We start from the raw sequence: 24,632 nt of genomic DNA on the forward strand, positions 1-24,632 counted from the left end.
AGAGATATTCCATGTTCACAAAATGGAAGATTCAATATTATTAAGATGTCAATTCTTTCCAATGTGATCTATAGATTCAAAGCAATCCCAATCAAAATCCCAGCAAATTGTTTTGTAGATATCGACAAACTGACTCTAAAGATTATAGAAAAAGATGAAAGATCCTGAATAGCCAATGTAATACTGACAAATAAGGACAAAGATGGAGGGCTCACACTACCCAAATTTAAGACTTAGTGTAAAGCTACGGTAATCAAGACAGTGTGGTATTGGTAAGAGTAGACATGTAGATTAACGGAATAGAGTAGACAGCCCAGAAATAGACCCACACATATATAGTTGACCTATTTTTGACAAAGGAGCAAAGGCAATTCAATGGAGAAAGCAGAGTCTTTTCAACAAATGGTGTTGTAACAATTGGGTGTCTGTATGAAGAAAAAAAACCTAGACACATCTTATATCTTTCACAAACATTAGCTAGAAAGGAATCATAGACCTAAATTTAAAATAAAAAACAATAAAACTTCTGTAAGAAAACATAAGAGAAAATCTAGATGGCTTTGGGTTTGGAAATGAGCTTTTAAATTTAATACCAAAAGCCTGATACATGAAAGAGAAAATTGATAAGTTGGACTGTAGTAAAATAAAAATTTCTCTGTGATAGACATTGTTATGAGAATGAAAAGGCAAACCATGGACTGGGAGAAAATATTTGCGAAACACGTATCTGTAAAGGACTTGTATTCAAAATATACAAAGAACTCTTAAAATGCAACAGTAAGAAAACAACCGGATTTCAAAATTAAGCAAAAGATCTAAACAGATACTTCTCCAAAAGAGAAATACAGATGGCAAATAAACATATGAAAGATGCTCAACATCCTTTGTCATTAGGGAACTGTAAATTAAAATGAGATATCACTACACATCTACTACAATAGCTAAAATTTGAAACCTGACAATACCAATTGCTGGCGTGGATGCAGAGTAACAGGAAGTCATTCATTGCTGATGGGAATGCAAAATTGGTAAGGCCACTTTGGAAGACAGCTTGGCAATTTCTTATAAAGCTGAACATAATCTTACCATATGATCTAGCAGTCATGCACCTTGGTATTTACCCAACTAATTTGAAAAAATAGGTCCACACAAAAAACCTGCATGTGAGTGTTTATTCGTAATCATCAAAACCTGGAAATGTCTTTCAACAGGTGATGGATAAACAAACTGTGGAACATCTATACAAGAAACTATTATTCAGAGATTTAAAAAATGAATTATCAAGCCACAGAGAGACATGGAGGAAACTTGAATGCATATTGCTAAGTGAAAGAAGCCAGTCTGAAAAGGCTACATACGGTATAACTCCAACTATATGACACTCTGGAAAAGGCAAAACCATGGAGACAATAAAAAGATCAGTGGTGAACAGGGGCTCAGGGGAAGGAGGAGGTTGAACGTGTGAAGCACAAGGGATTTTTAGGGCTGTGAATTTATTCTATATGATAATGCAATTGTGGATACATAACACATGGATTTGTCAAAACCCACTGAACTTTAGATCACAAAAAGTGAAACTTGATGTATATTTTAAAAAATCATTTAGGTCAGGGGAATCCCAGGATAGAATGCAGAATGTGACAAAACAATCTATTACAAATTTTTGAAACAAACGTACTGAAGAGAGTGGGCAGGAAATGTGCTGACCTAAGTAACTTTGGAAATGAGTGGAGTCTATAAAACGAATGGCAAAAAAAACCTTACACAATCACTGTGCTTTGGTTGAAAAAGTTGTTTCCCATGGGAATACGTGTTAACAATTCTGAAAACACTGCACTTGTATACTGGAATTACACAATTCAAGTAAGCGGGTAGCAGACGGTAGGAACCAGGTCTCTCAGTGTTGGGGTGGTTTACAGATAAGCAAGGGGAGGAGGTTAGAATGATACATGTGGTGGATCAAACATCAGTAAGAACTTGTGTTTCACTTAATAGAAATACAGATGTTACATATAGGAATATTTATACATATGTGTATAGGCACAGGTTAGTACACACCCATATATTTCCTTGCCCTGTTAGCTGGAAGGGCCTTGAAGAGACAAAACCCCAGGAGCAACTGAGCACAACTAGGGCCCAGATCTTGGTTTCTAATACCATTCTCCAATAAAAAGAACCAGGTTCCTTGGAGAAAAGGCTGACTCTAGGACTGGGGAAGGAAATATACAAGATGAGCCTGGAACATCTCGTAGTGCCAGAAAGTAAGAAATGCTGGGGAAAAAATCCACAGTAATGGGAGTGATGTCAAAGGGAGTGATGTCAAAGGGACACAAGAGTCAAATGAAACGGCTACCAATGTTCAAAACTGGAACAATTTCAGCAACAAAATGAAGTAGTATTACATGATAACCCAGAGTACAAAATAAATTAATATCCATGAGCCAAACTCATATAAATAAAATATTGAATAAATTAACAAGTGGGGGAGAAGAGACATACCTCCCGTGCAGAATTCCAAATAATTGATGTAGATACTCCATCCTCAAGAAGGTGAAGCATAACTCCCTACTCCCTAAGTGTGGGCTGTGCACAGCGACTTCTTTCCAAAGAGGACAGTATGGAAAGGGTAACTCTACAATGGAGAAACCCGACAAACACTGCTTTAGGTGATCAAGAATAACATCAACAGGGAATTCCCTGGCAGTCCATTGGTTTGAACTCCGCGCTTTCACTGCCATGGCCCAGGTTCAATCCCTGGTTGGGGAATTAAGATCCTGCAAGCTGCGTGGCGCAGCCAAAAAAAAAAAAAAAAATCAACATTTATAATTCATGTTAATAAATGTATGCCCTGGGTATGAGAACAATGGCACACCTAATCCAGGTCTAATAATGGTAAAAAACACTGGACAAATCCCAGTAGAGGCACATTGTACAAAAATACCTGACCAGTATTCCTCAAAACTGTCAAGGTCACCAGAAATAAGGAAAGTCTAAAAAACTGTCACAGCCAAGGAGAAGCCTAAGAAGACATCGCAGCTAAATGACCCGGCACAGCCAAATAAATAAATAAATATTTAAAAATGAAATTTAAAAATGCAATGTGGTATCCTGGATGGAATCCTGGAACACAAAAAGGGCATTTGGTAAAAACTAAGGAAATCCGAACATTAACTCCAGTTAAAAATAATGTAGCAATATCTGTTCAAGGATTGTTATCAAATGTACCATGCTAACATGTTAACCAGTGGTGAAACTGAGGCGGGCTATGTGGGAATTTTCTGCACCATCTTCCCAATTTTTCTGTAAATCTAAAACAGTTCTAAAAAATAAGTTTATTTAGAAAATACCATTTTAAAAAGGAGGTAGAAGGACTATTTAAAAGAGACTAGAGAGACAAACTAACCAATGTAATTTGTGAACCTTGGTGGGGGCAGCTATAAAAGTCATTCTGGGGATGCATGGGTAAATTTGAATAGATTAGATGGTTCATCCTTTCCTTAAGTGTGAGAATGGTATTGTGGTTAAATGGGAAAATGTCTTCACTCTCATAGGAGAGGCATGCTCACATATTTAGGAACGTCATGATGTGATGAAGTGTGATGATGAAGTCTGTAACTCACCACAAACAATTCAGGAGGGGTTTGAAAGAGGCACATTTGGAGAGAACAAAAGCAAAAGTAACAAAATGTTAGGAATGGTGAATCTAAATGAAAAGTATTTTGGCACTCATCAAACTATTCTTTCACACTTTCTGTAAGTTTGAAATTTTTCAAAATAAAATTTTAGGAAAAATATCAATAGGATTTTAGAATTGGATAAAATGATACTAAAGTTCATCTAGAAATATAAACATGCAAGAATAACTGGGAAAAAAAATCCTGAAATAATATTGTGGTATGGACTAGCTATGCCAAATATGAAAATGCGTAATAACTTAGAAGACTGGTAATCTTTGCAAAAGACTGCAGAGTTCAGAAACAAATCTACATATATATGGAAACAATGTATGAGGGATGGTTTTTCAAATCAATGTGGAAAAAAGTCAACAAATACGGTTGGGATAACCAGATAGCTATTTGGAAGAGAAAAATCTTGAATTCTTACCTCACTCCTTCCACCTAAATAAATTCCAAATGAAGCAAAGATTTAAAGGTTAAAAAAAAAACTTAAAAGTACTGGAAAAATACATTAAATTTATTCTTAAATGTAAAGAAGGCCTTTCTAAAGCAAGGCACAAATCCCAGAAGCCATAAAGACTGATAAGTTTAACTACATAAATAAATAAAACTCAGGAAAATATTATTAAACATATGACAACGGACCAATTTTCTTAGCTTACAAAGAGCTCATACAAACTAATAAAAAACAAACCATCTAATAGAAAACAGAACATGACCACACAGTTCACAGGAAATGAAATATAAGTAACCAATAAACATGAAAATGTGTTCCATCTCCTTCGTTAAAATGCATTATAACTTCATTAAGATGCAAAATACCATTTATTCACTTTCACATGATCAAATTTTAAAAAGTTGAGGGCCCAGTATTGGCAAAAGCCTCATAAATAATTATTCTTATACATTATATGTGGAAGCATAATTGGGCAAAGATTTCTGGAGATCAGTTTGGCAACAACTACTGACCTGAAAATGAAAACTATCCTTTGACCCAGCAATTCTATTGCTAGGAAGTAACCTTGTTAGTTTAATCTCATTATATGTACAAGTAAGTTCACTGCAATATGGTTTAGCAATAGTAAAACATTGCCAACAACCTGAAAGCCCATAAATGTTTGAACATTTATTACACATCATATATTAGAATACCACATAGTCATTAAAAAGAATGAGGTATTTCTGTACATACTTATACAGAAAGATCTTATAAGACACAGGTAGCAAAAAAAGCAAGGTACAGAAGAGTGTATACAGTCTGATTCCATTAATGTAAAAACTTTTTAAGTATATATTTGCTGGCAAATAACGTTTTTCCTGAAAGAATATACAAGACACTTAAAGCTGGTGACCTTTGGAGAGAGGTATTAGGAGGAGGGAAGGGAGCAGGTTTTAACCTCATGCCTTTCTGTACCATCTGGGGTTTTTGCCATGTGCATATATTATCTTTCTTTTTTTCCTTTTAAAAGAATACTTGATTAGTAGGTTAGTTTGAGATATTCCTGTGTAGATTTGAATACTAGTAGTGCTATCTTTCAAAATACTGCAGATAAACGCCAAGCTTTGTGAACCAGAACTTCCTCTTGGATTTCCATTAAACTTTAGATTTGTCCCCTGATGCTTTAATCATAATGATTTCCTGTTAAGTATAAATTCCCATTTTGTCATGGCAGTTTGGCTATACAACACATTTGTGCTGGAACGCTTAGACACTGCTACTCAAAGACCAATATTCTTATACTCCAAAGGGCATTCGATAATTCATAAATATAAATATAAATGAGATTACACATTCTATTTCAACTCTAAAAAAACATAAAATTGCAGTAAGACTTTACATGTACAATGAAAAGTAAAGTATCCACTGAATTTAGTAAAACAGCATCACACTGGAAAAAATACAGTCATTAAAATTAGATCTTACGTTTTTCTGGGGACAGAGAAACAGAAGAAAATGAGATTAAAAGTAAAACGAACAAACAAACAAACAAAACAAAACAAAAAAAAAACCACTACCAAAAACAGGGTGAGACAATCATTTATTTATTGGACAGGGCAAGGTCATTTAAAGAGAGGAAACATATCCAAAAGACTGTGTTTAGCTTGGTGTTACAGGCATCGATGCTCACAACAAACAACACTACTCAGTACATCATGGAAACAGGCCACATACAACCAGGGGGATGCTGTCATGCCACTCAAAAATAAGCCACAATGCTTAGAAAACAATCATTAGGGAGTTACAGAGCATCACAGTCTCTAATTCACCAATCTGCATTTTCTGCAGCTGGCCCACTAGGGCCATAGCATTTGGCTGGTTCCCTGGTCATTAAGTCTTCCGATATTCTAGAGAGCCTTCAACAGTACACACTTCTGAATGTCACTGAAATCACAGTCAACTGCAGGCTTAACTAGCTCGCATGACTACATTTTTGGCTACCTTAGTACTGCCTCATAGTAGTATAAATAGAATTCTGAACTTAATCCATTTAGCGCTGTTATGAAGCACCCAAATCACCCAAATCCTATGGTACCTACTTTTAAAAGACAGCATAAATTCATTGGAGGAAATTAAAGAAAAAATTTGGGAAGCTCACCTGATCAGAGGTATACAAGCTCCTAGCAAAATTAGACACAACTGAAGACTGCTATGTCAATTATTTGCCACGTTATTTGGCATCATATTTAGCAGGACTTTCCTGACTGGGCTATCCATATCAATACCCATTCTAGAGACTAGACAAAAATATTATAAGTAGTAACATATCATGAATGCTTGGTTCTGAGAAAAAACTATTCAGCATAAGACAGACTGAGAAACCTGTTAGGTATGTGACCCTCCCTCCTTACATCTACTGATTTTTACAAACCACTTCCTTTTACAGCAATCAGTTCTCAAGAGGAGAAATTCTCACTCCACATAGAACAAAACCATATTTGGGAAGCCAGTCATGAAAGCCCAGATACTGCAGGAATCCATTCATATTAAGTGACCAGAATAGACACATCTACAGAGACAGAAAGTAGATTAGTGGCTGGGAGGCATTGGGGGAAAAAGACAGGTAACCGCTAAAGGGCACAGGGTTTCTTTCTGGGCTGATGGCAATGTTCTCAAATTCACTGCGATCATGGTTGCACAACTTCATGAATATATTACACCAGTGAATTGTACCCTTTAAATGGGTGAATGGTAAGGTATGTGAATTATACCTCAGTAAAGTTATTATTAAAACATATTAGGAAAGGAAGACAGGCCCCCAAAGAGAAGAAAATAAGACGCTCTTGCGAATCAAGTCATACCTGAGGAAACGGTACACAGGCCTGATGTAAGGAGCTTGTTTCTCATACACTGTTCTGATTTAAATACAACCACTTTAACCCCTGACTTCACATTTTAAACTCATTTCTAAATTATTTTAGGTTTTCAACAGATTTCTAACTTTGTTCTCCTTAGAGAGCAGAGTCAGTGTTCCACAGACAGATTGGGTTGGCAAAACAAAATTAAACAATGAATAAAAACCCGATGACAAAATAATCTTGTACTTCAGGCTGTGTTACCAGGCAGAAGAGAAGAGCTGAGGTTCATTACTAATAGGAAAAAATGCCTTCAAGGATAAGGACATCTCATGACTCTTGCCTAAAGCACATTTCCTTTTCAAATCTGCATACAGTTATTCCCTTTATACCTATACAATTCAACAAAAGCAATGTTTCCATACCTGTATGATTCAACAAAAGCAATGTTTTCTACGAAGAAATGTAGAAATGTTAAGCTTCCTGCAGATCAAAGAGCTAGCCAAATTCCCCTAAAACTGAAATTATTGTTTCTAAAAAAATTCTTCTCTGTACCCTCATCCTCACCTTCAGCAACATACAATGAAGATGGAAAACAAATCAGAAGCTATGAAACAATTTCTTCAATGACCTTAATTATTTTTAAAGACATGAGTTCCAAATATTTAAAACATATTTGGCCCAATTCTGTTGAAGTCTACCTTTAATGAGGTTTCCTTTATTTTTAGTAATTCATTAGTATGCAATAAAATAACAGATTTTGAATAAGTTAAACTGGCTAATGACAAGTAATCAGTTTTCCTCAGTGATTACTATTATTCTACACAGGCAGGATAATTAATTCATGGATGGTCTTTTTGGTCTATCTTCAACTATTCTTACACTACATGATCAATTCGGGACATTTTTTACCAATAAATGAAGAGAACACAAGTAGCTTTACAGCAAGCTGAGTTCGTTAAGTATATCTGTTACGACAAAGGATTTATGACACAAAAATTGCTCGCTGCACACAGAACCCCAGAGAAGGGATGAAACAAGACTGATGTTAGGAGGTATATGGGAGCGGGGTAGGGTGAGAAGTAATGGGTAAATTAAAAACTGGCAAGTATCTGCTGAAGCAGAGCCACTTTTTAGGGGGCATAAGAAAAACTGATAAGTCACCATTTTGGTCTCTTTAGAGAAGTCCATTTGTTGTTAAGAACTTAAGACCATTTTACTATCATTCACGCTGCAAAATGCAGTAGTCACACTATCTCCAAAAGGATCCTAAAAACTGTAGTGCAAAAGAAAAGAAATCTAAGAAAATAAATAATTACAAAACCATCATTTTTCAAAGAAATGTGTTCAAAACAGTGACTTTTACAAAACATGTGAATTTGTTTTAGATGAAAAAAGAATTCTCTCTCTATGAAAGATCAAAGACTCATTTCACAGATAACTTATATTGCATTAATGATTTGATTAACAGTGTATAAACAAGGGTCATAGACTTTTTCAATTAGGTCTGAAAGATCAATATAAATACTGATGGGGGGGAGTGTTTTGTACCCCAAACTCCAATATTCCAGCTCTGTGTCCTGTCCTATTCTGTTATTATAATTTGTAAAAATCTTAACGACGCAGTGATTCAAGTTTTCGTAACTTCAATGATGTGTTAGAGGACAATGCATCTTGGTTTGAAGAATTTGTTGTATCCGAAGGCCGGAACAGTACTCGACCGCGATGATTAAATACATAAAATGATGGGTGATTCCTTAATGTGTCAAATGTCCTTAAAAGAAAAAAAGCATCAATTTTAGATAAACTTTTATAAAAGCTTATTTGAAAATAAGCAGGCTTCTAATAAATTATGATTTTGCTATGGATTATAGTTTTAACTAAGTTTAAATCCATAAAATCAGACTATAATTGGTAAACATACTGTATCTCACTTTCTTCCTGTACAAGGAAAATAAGAAACCCGGAAATGCAACATAAAACCCTCAAATTTTTTAATTCAGGCATTCCTTCCAAGATGCCTATGAAAACACAAATAATCGCTCAACTTTAATCACCTCTATAAATCTAACACTAGCCCATGCCAAATAGTCCTTAAAAAAAAAACAGTACATAGATTATAACTTTGATTATTCTCACCTGGCCCTCACTATTCAAGCCATCTGATAATTGTACAGATCTGTCTTCCAAGAATCAAGTACAACGGAAAATTCCTTTTGGCCCTTCTGTACCTGCTGTTGTCCAAACTCGTATATTTTGCTACCACCTACTAAATTCATGTATTTTGCTACCACCTACTTAATGCCATTCTGTTTTACTTCTTTCTTTCTAAGCCCCTTGCCTGTGATTCTTGGTAGACTCTTTGTAAGAACTGTAGTGGGTAGTGATAGTGGAGTATCCTTTCATCTTTCCAGTGAGATATATGCAGTCTAAAAAAAAGTTCACAAGCACCTAAGTGTATGGCTTTTGGTATTGGTTTGTTTTTAAATATTAATTTCCTGGAAGGAAAGAGAACTTTTCTTTTGATAAAAACTCAAATCTCAAAGTCAGCCCGCCTGAAAATCCAAGCATACCCCAACATAAAATGGGAAGCCTGAGATGTGACTATTTAAAATGTAAATTAAAAAGTAAAAGTAAAAAGAGGATGAATTTCCTCTAACACATAAATGTTTATTGTGAATTCTTCTAAGGAAATACTGTGTTAAAATTTCTAGGATCAAGAAGGTGGGTAAAGTCCAGAGACGGAATTGAATAAAGCTAAAGGATGATTTTATGCAATTCAGAAATACAGAAAAGAAAAGCAAGCAAAGCTCATGAAAATAGCTTAGAAGTAGTATAGGAGAAAAAAAGAAAGCAGAATAACAAATATACTTTAGTCCAAGGATAGAAAAGGGCCTAAGAGCAGAGTTTATGTCACAGACTAGGTTCAAGTGATAGAGGAAACAGAAAACCTCTTAATCTTCCAAAGATTAAGCTGGGTCAAGAGGATAAGAAGAGGAAAAGGGAAGGGAGGGAAGGGAGGGAGGAAGGAGAGGGGGAAGCAAGGCGGGTGGGGAAGAAAGAAGGAAAAAATTCCTGAGGGAATATCTTCCTATATATCTATTTCCATCCACCTATCTATCCAACCAGCCAACAAGTAATTTAAGAAACCATAACATAACATCTTATTCTAATGTCAATCATCTGTCATTCAACTTCCATTTTTCCTGTCACATCAAACACTGCCTCAATTTTTTTACCTCGTTACTCATACAAACTGCATAATCGAAATGTAAAAACAAAACCGACTTTTATGTACCATAAAAAACATAGATTTTAAATTATGTAAATGAAGCAAAACCCCCATGAAATTAAATGCCTATGAAAAGGAAAAGACTTACTTATTTTTTAGTTCTGAAGTGGCATCCATGTCTTTAAACTCCCCTGCAATATGAACTATACCATAACAGGTAACTGCAAAGGCCAGAAGTGTCTGAAGAACTATCTGTGAGTATAAAGATTGAAATTACTAAACAACATACAAATATTATTATAAAAATTTACAATTTTCTCTCCATCTCTTTCTAGCCTCTTAACAGGTATTTCTTCTAGATCCTATCAAGGAGTCTCACTTTAAATGATTTGGACTCAGACAAAACAGTATCTTCTATAAGTTCTGTGAATCGGCTGCAAAGATACTTCTGGGTTTTGCGCAAATAGCAAAAACAGGTACCAAGCCATTCAGAACTCAGTTATCAACTATTACCAGCTTCTAAGAGCAACTATGAATGTTTTAATGTATTATTGTTAAATATCACAGAGTATAAAAAGAACACCCCTCAGCCACCACCTAGCTTAAGAAATAGAACATTACCAGTACCTTTCAAGGCCCAGGTACCCCTCTCCAATTATATCCTTCACCCTCCCTCCCAGTTAACTATTGTCCCCAATTGTTTATTAATCAGTTCCTTGCTTTTATTTATAATTTTACCAGCTCTGTATGTACCTCTAATACATACACTGCTTACTTTTGCCCATTTGAGCTTTTTTTTTTTGGTGAGATTCCTCCCTGTTGAAGTACATAGTTGTAGTCCATTCATTTTCATTGTATTTCATTACACGAAAATCCCACAATTTATACATTCTACTGTTGATGGCTATGTGGGCTGTTTCCTGTCTGTGACTTCTACAACATCAGGATGGATATCTTTGTGTATGTCTCCTGGCACACGGGAGTGCAACCACTGGTGTAGAGTATACACAAATTCAACTTTATTAGGTAATACGAAACTGCTTTCCAAACAGGTTCTGCAAGCAAAAACTTGCAATGTTTGATATTAACCAACATGGGATTACAGGCATATTTTATTTTCTTGATTGTGATTTTCTGTATTTTTCAAATTTTCCCATTTGTAAACAGAAGAAAGTTATTTTAAACAGATATAAATGAGTGTGTATATGTGTGTGTGTGTGTGTGTGCACGCATCTACCACAAAACAAAGGTGATGGGAGAATGAGTTAATAGCCACATCCACCATGTCTTTAATTATGACAATTAAAGTCAAAATTAGCCACAAGCTATTACTCTTTCTAAACTAAAATCTAATGTCATCTGTTATACTGGTTTACATCCCCACCACCAGTGTACCAAGACCCATTTCATACAATGCAATCATAGGCATCATTAACAAGGATGTGGTAAATCTATGAGTTGTCATGAAAATATGTCAAGATAAATTGTTAAGTAATAAAAAGCTAGTTATGAAAGTATACATATATACACATAACTTTTTTAAAAGAAACACTCTGTGTTTTGATTATGTAAAACTATACATACACAAAGATAATGTTGTTTATGCATAGAAGAAAACTAAACTACTGATATACTCCAAACTGTTGGGAGTAGAGGTAGAATTGTGAGCAACGGGGTCAGTTTTTTTTTTTTAATTGTATGGGGTCAGTTTTACTTTTGACACTTACTGGTTGATTCTATTACAAAGAACTTACTACTTTTGTTCTTTAAAATCTAATAAAGATTTTAAAAAGGGGGGAGGGGAAATTCCCCAGCAGTCCAGTGGCTAGGACTCTATGCTTCCACTGCAGGGGGTACGGGTTCAATCCCTGGTCGGGGAACTAAGATCCCGCAAGCCACACGGCGCAGGCAAAAAAACAAAACAAAAATCCAATAAAGATAAAAAACTGTGAGTGAAGTTCACATATTATTTCAGCTTTAAAAAAAAGCACTTCCTATTTTTCTTTAGTTTTACCACCTATTTATCTGTCCCTAAACAATGTTTTGTTAGTTTTACTTGTTTTTAAACTTTATGTATAAAAGGAATTTTCTAAAAAAAAAATAAAGTCAAATAATCAACTTAAGTCCATCTCAGACTACAGACAGAGCAACTTCTAGAAAGACTATTATAAACTAAGTTCTAGGGAGTTCCCTGGCTGTCCAGTGGTTAGGACTCCACACTTCCCCTGCAGGGGGCCCGGGTTGGACCCCTGGTCAGGGAATTGAGATCCTGCAAGCTGCGCGGCATGGCCAAAAAAATAAACTGAGTTCTAGAAACCAAACAGAAATCTTTTGTTTCCAAATCTTTGGGTTTTATAATGAGTGACAAAATGTAGATAACAGATATGCTATTTCATCTCTGGAAAATTAAGAGAATAAAAAACCAAAACAAATTTAAAATATATGTTAAGCTATGTGGCTGATTTTTAAAATATATATTTTTTATTGAAGTATAGTTGATTTACAATATTGTGTTAGTTTTAGGTATATGGCAAAGTGATTCGGTTATATATATTTTAATGGAACATAAATGACCAACTTACATCTATTGGCAGTGATTCATCTTCTTTTTCTGTTAATCGCATATAAGAACGATCTATAAACCAGAAGCATACCATTAAAGAAACTGTAGCCCATTTTTCTTAAAATGCAAGCAAATCTATATACCAAAGAAGCAACTGACATGTGCTACAAAAAGTAATGCTAATCTCGGATTCCTCAAAAACCTCTATCTTCTAAGGCAGTCAGTCTGATCTTGAACTACTTTATTCCCATCATGACCTGCTTTGTCACCTTATAAAACAGGAGAAGAGTGAAAAGTGAGCAAATATGAGGAAGAAATACCTAAACATAATTTTTCTTTCATTACTACAGGAAAACTAGAATTCTCTGAAATTCTTTCACTATCTGGTCAAAGAAATCACAATTATTTAAAAATTAAGTCTACAAAAAATCTCAACTCTGAAATAGCACCACCATCACATAATATGGACAAAGTAATATTGTTATGGAAATGTTTTTCCTGAGACAATATGCTGGGGGGTGTTGGAATAGGAGAAATTCCGGGACATCAATTGCTGCTTATATTATTTAATTATAATTCTGCTACTGCCTTAGCCTCAGGAGGCAGCAAGGTATGAAGGAAAAGGATCAGGATTTGGAAGCTGAAAAGCCGAGATCATAATACCAGCTCTTCAATTTATCGTAATCTCATTCAATGTAAGACACCCTCGTGGATTGTAACATGTATCTCAATTTCAGAGTGTTAAAATGTAGGAGTGGGAGGTGGAATGTGCCTGAGAATCAAAAAAATACAGTATCTATCTTTTCACTGCCTAAATTTCTGCAACTGTAAATTGGGAATATGAGGATCAAATGAGACACAGGACAGAAGCTCTGCCATGACAAAGTTCGTCACGGCAAAGACCAGCATGGCACAGCACCCCAGGGTGCTGCCCGCTGCCACAATCTGACAGGACACAATTAGCCTCAAAGGTAAATACTGGTCTCTTTCCAACATGGGGATTATAAAGAGGTCCCACTGCAGTGACAAATGCCACAAGGCATGCTCACCTCACATAAAAACACAAAAGCCTAATTCTAGAGGAATCTTGCACAATCCCTACTTAATAACATGCTTAAAACCTCAAATTATTGTGAGTGAGCATGCACTGGCTCTTAAAAGAGAATGTGTTTAGAGACATTTCTGAAGCTTTATCTCACAGGTTTCATCATAAGGACAGGTGTAAAAGAAAAATCAAACCAATACCCAAATAGGTTTTGGCTAACTTCCTACTGCCTGTTCAATTCCCAGCTACCTTTCTTCTTTGCATGAAGCCTAATCTGACTCTAACTCCAGCTTTAGCAGGGCATTTCCTCATCTGTAAAATGAAGGGGTTGGACTTCAGTCATCTATCTCCTTGCTCTAGGACAGTAAGATTGTACAGCTGAAGTCTATTGTAGAAAATGACGCAGTACCACTGTATCCTAATCTCCTCTAGGGAAGCTATTCTAAAATGAATGTACATACAAATCACCTGGGGATCTTATTAAAAAGCAGATTTGATTCCATAGATCTGGGGTGGGGGTGTCTGAATTTCTGCATTTCTGACCAGCTCCCAGATGATTTCCAAGATGCTGGGCTAAAGACCACACTTGATCAGCCAGACTCTAGGTACCTTTCTTAACCCCTTCCCCCCACCCCCTGAAAAATGACTACTCCCATCTCCATGTATTTTTACATACTTTTAGCATAGCATCTATATTACTTTATGGTGATTGTTGCTTGATGCACTTCTTTCTCCACTTGACTTTGAACTCCCTCAGGACATCACTGCACCTTCTAGCACCTAAGCACAGCGCAATTTCAAGCAATTACTCAAGACTGAATTTTACCAAGCAGTGTAGCACACAGGCTCTAGAATCCAACTGCTTGTCTTTGAAACCCAGCCCCACCATTTATCATCTCTGTAATTTTGCACAAGTTTCCTAGCAGTATGTCTCAATTTCTTCATCTTTCAAAGACGATAATAACAATCATATCTACCTTCCAGGGTTTTTGGTAGTATTGAATTACATAATACACGTAAAATGCTTAGTTCAGTGCCTGGCACATGGTAAGCACTTAATAAATGTTAGCTATTATTATTGTTGTCATTCAAGATTGGAGCTTTGGAGAAACTGTCACAGAAAGAGGAGCCTGAGGAAACATGACAACTAAATGTAATATGATATCCTGGATTGATTCCTGGAATAGAAAGAAGACATTAATGGGAAAACTGGTGAAATCCAAATAAAAGCTAGACTTTACTTAATAGTAGTATACCAATGTCAGTTTCCTAGTTGTTACATTATAACATAGTAATGTAAAGTGTTACCAATGGGGGAAACTGAGTGAGGGGTACACAGTAACTCTCCGTACTATCTTCGCAACCTTTCTGTAAATCTAAAATTTCAAAATAAATTTTAAAAAAATAAAGCTGAATTTCTGCCAGACAAATGTTGTCATAATACCTGTATGTAAAGAGTAATTTTAATAATTGGATCATTTAATTATGTACAATAAATAGAACGAAACGTTTTATCTTGAAAACAATTGGAGCTTTGAGGAATTCACATTTCATTTGCTACTTTATTCCTGAAGATGGAAAGTAATGTAGCAAATAAAGTTCAACTCTGAATTTCTTTCCTTCATTCAACAAATTTATTGAGTACCTAGTTGGGAACATTGTGCTGGGCACTGACATTACAGCAATGAACAAAATACACATTGTCCCTGCCCTTATGGGCTCTATAGGTTAGGAAAGAGCTCAGCAAACTTTTCCTGTAAAGGGCCAGATAATAAATATTTTAGCCTTTGCAGGCCTTACTATCTCCATTGTAACTACTCAACTTTGCCCTTAGAAAGCAGCCAGACAATACCTAAACGAATGGGCGTGGGTGTGTGCCAATAAAACTTCACTGATGGACACTGAAACTGGATTTTATATAATTGTCATGGATCATAAAATTATATTCTTTTGCTTTTTTCCCCCAACAAATTAAAAATCTAAAAACATTCTTAGCTCATGGCAAAAACAGGAGGGAGGTTGCATTTGGCCCACATGCCAGAGTTTGCTAACTCCTGGTCTCGGAGAGAAGGTAGACCTCAAAACAGATCAGCTGTCTCACTGCACTGCATCCTCTGCTGGACTCCAAGTTTCCTCTTGACAATACAATTGTATATGTGTGATAAAGCACTTTTGTTTTTTTTCATTTAAACTTCCCAATCACTCTCTGACATAGAAAGTGCAAGAATTAAAATCCACCTCAGTGAAGCCTCAGAGAAGGGACATGATGTGCCCAAGGTCACAGATTTAGCGGTAAAGCAAGTTTTTAAGAACCAGCCCCTCAGTGCAGTGCTCTTTGCCCCGCATCACAGTGCCTCCCTGAGGCAAATGGTCATTTAACTTGTCAGTCCGCCTGGACAACCCAGGAGTGCCCAAGACGTTGTCCACCTAGTTGTCATGGGACCATGAGCATCCGAGGTCCTCGATCTGAAACTTTGCCAGCCCCACGCTGGATCTGACATCACTTGTCCCGGATTCCCGGATAGATCCCCTCTCTGCCTACCCTGCAGCCCACCGGTCCCGTACTGAGACCTCTCCCCAACACCCACTTCCAACCCTGCTGCAACCCCAGGTGCCCCACTCTTCTCAAACTCAGACTCCAAGCCTTCCACCGGGGAGCCCCGCACTGCTTCTCACAGCCACCCCAAACTCTAAGGTCTCAAATGACCGTTCCCGGGACACGCGGTCCTACACTCCCTCAAGGGTGCGCCCACACGCCGCCCCCGGAGTCCCGCACGGAAGCGATCGCCGTCCATCAGGCACTTACGCTGCGCAGCGGAAAAGGCCGCGTGGGCTAGAGCAAAGAGGCCGATGCCCACCAGCCCCTTCCACAGCGACGGCGCCATGACTCCGGAGGAGTAGCAGCCCAACAAAAGAAGCGAAGGGCGGCGGAGCTATTCCTTCCTCCACCGGCGGGTGTCCGCGCAGCGCAGAGAGATGACGTCAGTGAACCCCTGGGCGCGAAGCGCCTGAGAGGTGGGAAAACCAAAGAGCCGTGAGAAAGCGGAAACGGGGATGCCGGGAAGAAGGGGAAGCGACACGGAAAACAGTCCGCGAGTACCGAGGGGCAGGGCCTCCGCCGCGCTGCCGCTTTGCGAGGGGCGGAGCTGAGCGGACGGCGTAAAAGAAGAGGCGCAAGCGGATCAATGGGGAAGTGGAGTGGAAGGGCGCCAGCAAATGAACGCGGGCCGCGGGGCAGGGGGCGGGGCCTGTGGAGAGTTCCGGGCGGGGCAGAAGGACCCTGGGCACTGCAGGCGGTGGTTAAAGGCGGTCAGTGCTGGCCCCCTACCCCAGGGCTGGGAATTTTTGTTTGTTTGTTTTGCTTTTCCCTCAAGCTGTGCCCTTTGTTTTCTGTGGACCTTTCCACCGCGGAAGGAGGCAAGGGTGTGAAAGCGAGGGGGCGGGTGGGGTGTAGAGGAAAACCACCCGGCATTTGGAGCCGCAAACACGTCGCACGCGGGGGACACTCAGTAAAAGTTAGTTCCCTTCTCCTTACCTTCAAAAGGTCTATGAGAAAGATTCACGCCCAAAAGGGTGTAGCGCGGCGGGAGTGTTTTCGTCACGAAGAGAACCAGTTTACACTAGGGAGAAATGAAAGGGGAGGAATAAAGTGATGCTAACAACAAAGGCCCATCCATCTTCTGTCTCTCTGATCAGGATAAAATATACTCTCCTTTCTCGATTTTTTTCTTTGTCTTCATCCACTACACTATAGACATTTTACATTGACCTCTTTCCACTGTATTCTCCTTTGGCCAGCTCACCTATTCATACCCACTGCTTTCAGCCATCGTCAATATTAGTGATTCCAAGTCGACATCTCTATCTCAAATGTCTTTCCTGCGCTCCAGACCTGCATTTCCAACTCCCTGCTGATCATTTATTTCTATCCTGTGGCCTTTAACACTTACTATGGCCAAAACAGAATTCACCCCTTTTTCCAAACTCCACCAACTCCTCCAGTGCCTCCTGACTGGTTGGCACAATGTTGTAAACTGCATATCACAAGGTAAATGCAAAGTGTGACCACCATCCTTTGCCCTTAGCCCTGTCAGAATTCGTTTTAGCTGCATCAATTTGCTCACTCTTACTGGCTACTAGACGCCTATCCTCTCCACCCTTTTAAATTTGCATTCTTTCCATTCCTGATCTCCCTCACCTGCTCTATTTTTATATCACCTTCTAACATACTCTATAATTTACCTATTTTTTATGTTTGTTGTGTTATTATTGTTTACCAGCTCTCTTCCTCCAGGAATGTAAGTTCCAAGAAGACAGATTTCTGTCTATACTTAGAACGTTGCCTGTCACATGATAGGCATTCAGTGTTTGCTGAATGAATGAATGAATTATGGGAAAGAAGTAGAGAGGGATGTATCCTCCTTTGAAAGAATCTCTATAGAGAGTCCATCCATTATTTTTGAAGTGGATTCAAAAATCCCTGTGGACTTGTACACACCCTTAGATTTTGGTAGCACTTTGATTGATGATAAGCATTTTCCGATATACTTGAGCTTCCTCAAAGCTGAAAACGTTGAGAAAATAAAGAAGGCATCCAAGAGTCATCAGATTTCCTCAACTTTACCTATATAGTTTTTGTCCTGGATCCCATTTTCCAAACCTTTAATTATAGTCATTATTTTTCTCTGGGCCCTCTCCAATTTCTTCACCTCTAAGCCAAGAGTTGACACGGTACTTGATCAATGTCAAGTACAGTATATTGTATTCCTTACAAATGTAGCCCTATTTATAGACCTCACAATCAGGACGAACCAGGAAATAATCTCTCTGCACTTAACAGGAAAGTGCTTCCTTCTCCACCGCTGGGAGGTGACAAGGTTGAAAACATAGGTGATCCAAAAAAAATCTTAAAACTTTGTTTTGGCTTTGATAATAGTCAAATTGAAATTAGTTTTTTCAGGTACCCTATTAAATTACTTCTGTTAATTTATCTGAAGCAGAAAATGATTAGGAGGTTTCTTAAAGGAGCTGAGATCTGGTGACTTTCTTTTAAAAAGATGAGGTTATAGAAAAAAGAGAGAGCCAGTAAGGAATCTGGTATTTGTATAAGCCACCAATACATTATCCTAGTCTTCAGGGAAGTGACCCCTGTCCAGGCCTTGAATTTTGTTTTCTCCGTTACACTCTTAAAATGCATTCCCCACTCTCTTCTTTTGAATCTGTTACCCACATACTGAGTGCAAGCTACCTAGTTTTACATTTTCTAGAAATAAATGGTTAACTCATATTCATGAGGTAGGATTTTGTCTCATCTATAGATTCCACCCTGAAAGGAGGCCAAGATATTCATAGTCACAATTACTAAGGAATTTACTAAGTCACAGTTACTAAGTACCTTGGGTCCACTCATGCAGTGTTCTCTACGTTAGAGTTAATCCCAAAGGTGCAAGTTACAGTTAATGGCAGCAGTGTTTTCACGAGCTCTTAGAACAAACGTCAAACTTCATGAGAAAGAGCATTTAAATTCCTGGGTGACCCAAGAAGTGCCTTTAGTTTTCCCAAAGAAACAGCCGTCGTCCACATGCACAGTGGATAAATGATGTGGATGTTATTAAAGGTGGGGATAACCATCTCTAAAGCGTTTCCTATGGAGATGGAGATGTTGTTTATGAAGGCTCATCACTGTTTCCCCAGGATAGTTGGTTGAATAGAGAAAGCACTGCAATCCCAGAATTGTCTTCAAGTTAATTAACTTTGTTACATGCCACCCAACTGGAGGAGTAACTTCATACACCACATCCATGTACCCATTTCCCAAGCAGATTCTCCCTCTACCTAGCACGCTCTGTCCTTTCCTACTTAGTTCAAAAACCCACCTTCCCTAGAAATATATTCCTGACTATTATAGGTATCTATAGGAGCCATATATCTATTGTAGATGCTAAACCTTTCTTCAAGCTATTTATTACAACCCCCCTGGATCACAAATTCTAGAGGTTTACTACTATATAAACTAGTGTTTTATATATATATATATATTTTATTCTTCTGCTCAGTCTAAGAAATTCAAACAACAAAGCAATGTGTCTTCCTCTTAAAACATTAAGTGGTGTGTTGGTATTTTGAGTTTTGAATCTTAGTTAAAAGACTGGTTACTTGATTCATATCTTTAAGATTACTTTGCTGGAAGGTTTATACTACTGTGGTTAAGAACATATGCTCAAGAATCAGATTGGGTTTATTTTTTATTTTATTATTTATTTTTTTCTTCCAGTTTTATTGAGATATAACTGACATACAGCACTGTATAAGTTTAAGGTGTACAGCGTAATGATTTGGCTTCCATACGTCATGAAATGATGACCACAGTAAGTTTAGTGAACATCTATCATCTCATATAGACACAAAATTAAAGAAATAGAAAAAAATTTTTTTCTTATGATGAGAACTCTTAGGATACTCTCAACAGCTTTCATATATAACACCTAGCAGTGTTAATTATATTTATCATGTTGTACATCACATCCCTAGTACGTATTTATCTTTTATAAGTGAAAGTTTGTACCTTTTGACCACCTTCATCCAATTCCCCCTCCCCCTAACCCCCATCTCTGGTAACCACAAATCTGATCTCTTTTTCTATGACCTTGTTTGTTTGTTTTGAAGTATAATTGACCTACAACACTATGTTAGTTCCTGTTATACAACATAGTGATTTGGCATTTCTATAAATTTCAAAAGGATCACCATGGTAAGTCTAGTTATGATGTCACCATTCAAAGATTTTACATAGTTATTGACTAGATTCCCCACACTGTACATTTCATATACATGACTCATTTATTTTTGCAGCTGGAAGTTTGTACCTCTTAATCTATATATGTGATTATTTTAGGCTTCTGATCTCTTAAGTTCAAACACATTTTAACAACCCTGCATTTTTACTCCCCTCCCCCCATATTTACTGTTTTGATATCATATTTTACATCTTTTGGTTTTCTGTATCCCTTAACTAATTATTGCAAATGTAGATAATTTTATAACTTTTGTCTTTCAACTTTCCTACTAGCTTTATACATGGTTGATTTACTACTTTAATGTGTTTTTGCCTTTACCAATGAGATTTTTCCTTTCATAATTTTCATGTTTCTAGTTGTGGCCTTTTCTTTTCCACCTCAAGAAGTTCCTTTAGCATTTGTTGTAAAGCTGGTTTAGTGGTGCTGAACACTTTTTTTTTTTTTTAGAGGTTTGAGAGACGAAAATTATTTATTATTTATTTATTTATTTTTGGCTGCCTTGGGTCTTCATTGCTGCACGTGGGCTTTCTCTAGTTGCGGCGAGTGGGAGCTACTCTTCGTTGTAATGCACTGGCTTCTCATTGCGATGGCTTCTCTTGTTGTGGAGCACGGGCTCTAGGCGCGAGGGCTTCAGTAGTTGTGGCACGCAGGCTCAGTAGTTGTGGCTTGCGGGCTCTAGAGCGCAGGCTCAGTAGTTATGGCGCATGGGCTTAGTTGCTGCGCAGCATGTGGGATCTTCCCAGACCAGGGATTGAACCCGTGTCCCCTGCATTGGCAGGCGGATCCTTAACCACTGCACCACCAGGGAAGTTCGGTGCTGAACTTTTTTAGCTTTTGTTTGTGTGTAAAACTTTTGATCTCTCCATCAAATCTGAATGAAAGCCTTGCTGGGTAGAGTATTCTTGGTTGTAGGTTCTTCCCTTTCATCACTTTAAATATATCATTCCACTCCCTTCTGGCCTGTAGAGTTTCTGCTGAAAAGTGAGATGATAACCTTATGGGAGTTCCTTTGTACGTAACGTTGCTTTTCCCTTGTTGCTTCTAATAGTCTCCCTTTATGTACAATTTTTGCCATTTTAATTACAGTATATCTTGGTGTGGTCCTCTTTGGGTTCCTTTTTGGGATTCTCTGTGCTTTCTGGACTTGGGTGTCTGTTTCCTTTCCCAGGTCAGGGGAGTTATCAGCTATTATATCTTCAAATATGTTCTCAGTCCCTTTCGCTCTCTCTTCTCCTTCTGGGACCCCTTTAATGTGAATGTTAGTAGCTTGATGTTGTTCCAGAGGTCTCTTAAGCTGTTCTCATTGCTTTTTTTTAAGAATTTTTTTTTTTTTTTGGCTGCGTTGGGTCTTAGTTGCGGCACGAGGGATCTTCGTTGAGGCATGCAGGATCTTTCGCTGAGGTGCGCGGGCTCTTTGTTGCGGCACACGGGCTTCTCTCTAGTTGTGGTGTGCAGGTTCCAGAGTGTGTGGGCTCTGGAGTTGTTCGCGGCATGTGGGCTCTCTAGTTGAGGCCCACAAGCTCAGTAGTTGTGGCATGGGGGTTAGTTGCCCCGCAGCATGTGGGATCTTAGTTCCCTGACCAGGGATCGAACCCGTGACCCCTGCATTGTAAGGCAGATTCTTTACCACTGGACCACCAGGGAAGTCCCTGTCCTCATTGCTTTTTATTCTTTTTTATTTTATATGCTGACCTTCAGTGATTTCCACTGCTCTGTCTTCCAGCTCGCTGATCCGTTCCTCAGTATCATCTAATTTACTGTTGATTCCTTCTAGTGTATTTTTAATGTCAATTATTGTATTCTTCATCTCTGTTTAGGTCTTTATATTTTCTAACTCTGTTAAAAACTTCTAACTTCTCACTCTGTTCATCCAATCTTCTCGCAAATTCTTTGAATATATTTACAATCATTACCTTGAACTCTTTATTGGGTAGATGGCCTATCTCCACTTCACTTAGTTCTTCTGAGGTTTTATCTTGTTCCTTTGTTTGGAACATGTTTCTTTGTCACCTCATTTTACCTAATTTGCTGTATTTATTTTTATGTATCTGGTAAGTTGGTTACATTTCCTGACCTTGCATAAGTGGCCATTTGTAGGAGATATCCTATGCGTCCCAGCAGCACACTCCCCTCTGGTCACCAGAGCTATATGCTCTAGGGGTGCCCCCTATGTGAGATGTGTGGGTCCTTCTATTGTGGTTGGTAGTCTGGTAGGCACGGCTGGCCCCCAGTCTGATTGGTTGCCAGGTCCTGACTTGTGCAGAGGCTGCAGGCTACTGGTGGGTGTGGTCAGGTCACAAGGTTGCTGGCTTGAGAGCCCCAGTGGGTCCCAGGGCTAGTGCTGGCCCACTGGTGGGCAGAACCAGGTTCTGGGGTGGGTGGTTGGAGGGCCGAGGTTCCCAGATCTGCTGTTGGCCTGCTGGTGGGTGGGGCTGGCTCCTGACAAGGTTGGCTGTGGTGTCCAAGGTGTCCCAAAGCTGGCACTGGCCCGCTGATGAGTTGGGCCAAAACCCGGGGTGGCTAGCTGAGCAGTCCAAGGCGTCTCACAGCTTGTGTTGGCCTGCTGCTGGGAAGGGCTAGGGCCCAGAGGATCCCAGGGCTAGTGCCAGCTTGCTGGTTGGGCAGAGCCAATTCCTCGGATATCTGGCTGCAGGGCCTTGGAAGTCCCAAAGCTGGTGTCAGCCCACGGGTGGGTGGGACCAGATCCCAGGCCACTGGCTAAGGGGCCCAGAGTGTCCCAGAGCTGGTGTTGGCCTGCTGGTGTACAGGGCCAGGTCCTGAGGACTGTGTCAGCCTGGTGGGTGGGGCCAGGGCCCTGGGGAATCCCAGGATTGGTGCCCACCCACTGGTGGGTGAAGGTGATCCCAGGGCTACTGCCAGTCCACTGGTAGGTGCAGCCAGGTCCCAGGGTCTCTGGGTGCAGGGCCCTGGGCGTCCCAGGGATGGTGCCAGTGCACTGGTGTGCAAGGCCAGCTCCTGAGCCCTCTGGTGAACAGGGCTGGGTCCCGGGGCAGCTGTGGGCTCAGGGGTTCTTAAGGCAGCAGGCCTGCTGGTGAGTGGGTCTATATCTCCTCTCAGCCAGTTGCTTGGCCTGAGGTGTCCCAGTACTGGTGCCAACAAGCTGGTGAGCAGGGGCAGGGCCAGGTCCCTGCACTAATAAGCTAGAAGGAGAATTCCGAAATGGCACTTGATAGCACCAGTGTCCACGTGGTAGAACGAGCTCCCAAAAATGGCTGTCGCCAGTGTCTGTGTCCCCAGGGTGAGCTGCAGTTGCCTCCCGCCTCTCCGGGAGACTCTCCAAAATCAGCAGGCGGGTCTGACCCAGGCTCATTTCACATTACTGCTTCTGCCCTGGGTGCCGGAGTGTGTGAGATTTTGTGTGTGCCGTTTAAGAGTGGAGTCTCCGTTTCGCATAGCCCTCTGGCTCTGCCAAAAGTAAGCCTGCTGGCCTTCAAAGCCAAACATTCTGAGAGCTTCTCTTCCTGGTGCAGGACCCCCGGGCTGGGGAGCCTGATGTGGGGCTCAGACCCATTGCTCCTTGGGGAGAACCTCTGCAATTGTAATTATCCTTCTGTTTGTGGGTTGCCCACCCAGGAGTACAGGTCTTGAGTATACTGGGTCTCTGTTCCTCCTACCTGTCTCATGGGGGTTCCTTCTTTATATCTTTAGTTGTAGAAAATCTTTTCTGCTAGTCTTCTGGTCTTTCTCATCAATAGTTGCTCCACAAATAACTGTAATTTTGGTGTGCCCATGGGAGGAGTGAGCTCAGGGTCTTCCTACTCTGCCATCTTGGCCACTCCCCCTAGAATCAGATTGGGTTGAAATCCTGGCTTCTCCTTTACTACCTGTGGCAGATTGGACAAGTTACTTAACTTCACTGTGCCTCAGTTTCCTCATCTGTAAAGTGGGAATAATAATAGTACTTACCTGTTAAGATTGTTGTCAGAATCGAGTGAGATGATGCCTACAAGTTGTTTACAATAATCTCACACACAGGGAGCACTCAATAAATTTTAGCCATTGT

General features: G+C 39.3%; 1 protein-coding gene across 1 annotated transcript; it reads right to left on the reverse strand.

Moving 5' to 3' along the window:
* Positions 1–4,915: 4,915 nt before the first annotated feature.
* On the reverse strand, positions 4,916–16,762 carry MMGT1 (membrane magnesium transporter 1). The gene is made up of 4 exons (XM_079910612.1): positions 16,618–16,762; positions 12,786–12,838; positions 10,352–10,455; positions 4,916–8,745 (listed from the first exon to the last, which is right to left on the reverse strand). Exons 1-4 carry the CDS (start codon positions 16,694–16,696, stop codon positions 8,586–8,588), a joined length of 396 nt encoding a protein of 131 aa, XP_079766738.1. The 5' UTR covers positions 16,697–16,762; the 3' UTR covers positions 4,916–8,585.
* Positions 16,763–24,632: the final 7,870 nt, after the last annotated feature.

The sequence above is a fragment of the Stenella coeruleoalba genome (genome assembly GCF_951394435.1).
Source record: "Stenella coeruleoalba genome assembly, chromosome: X".
NCBI classification, from domain to species: domain Eukaryota; kingdom Metazoa; phylum Chordata; class Mammalia; order Artiodactyla; family Delphinidae; genus Stenella; species Stenella coeruleoalba.

What these genes read in the sequence shown, in the direction of transcription:
- MMGT1 (XM_079910612.1), bottom strand. Translation starts at nt 16,696, where the DNA reads ATGGCGCCGTCGCTGTGGAAGGGGCTGGTGGGCATCGGCCTCTTTGCT. An exon ending in ATGAATCACTGCCAATAGAT is followed by an intron (nt 10,456 to 12,785) that starts GTAAGTTGGTCA and finishes TTATACTCACAG; the next exon opens with ATAGTTCTTCAGACACTTCT. An exon ending in ACTTCAGAACTAAAAAATAA is followed by an intron (nt 8,746 to 10,351) that starts GTAAGTCTTTTC and finishes TTTTCTTTTAAG; the next exon opens with GACATTTGACACATTAAGGA.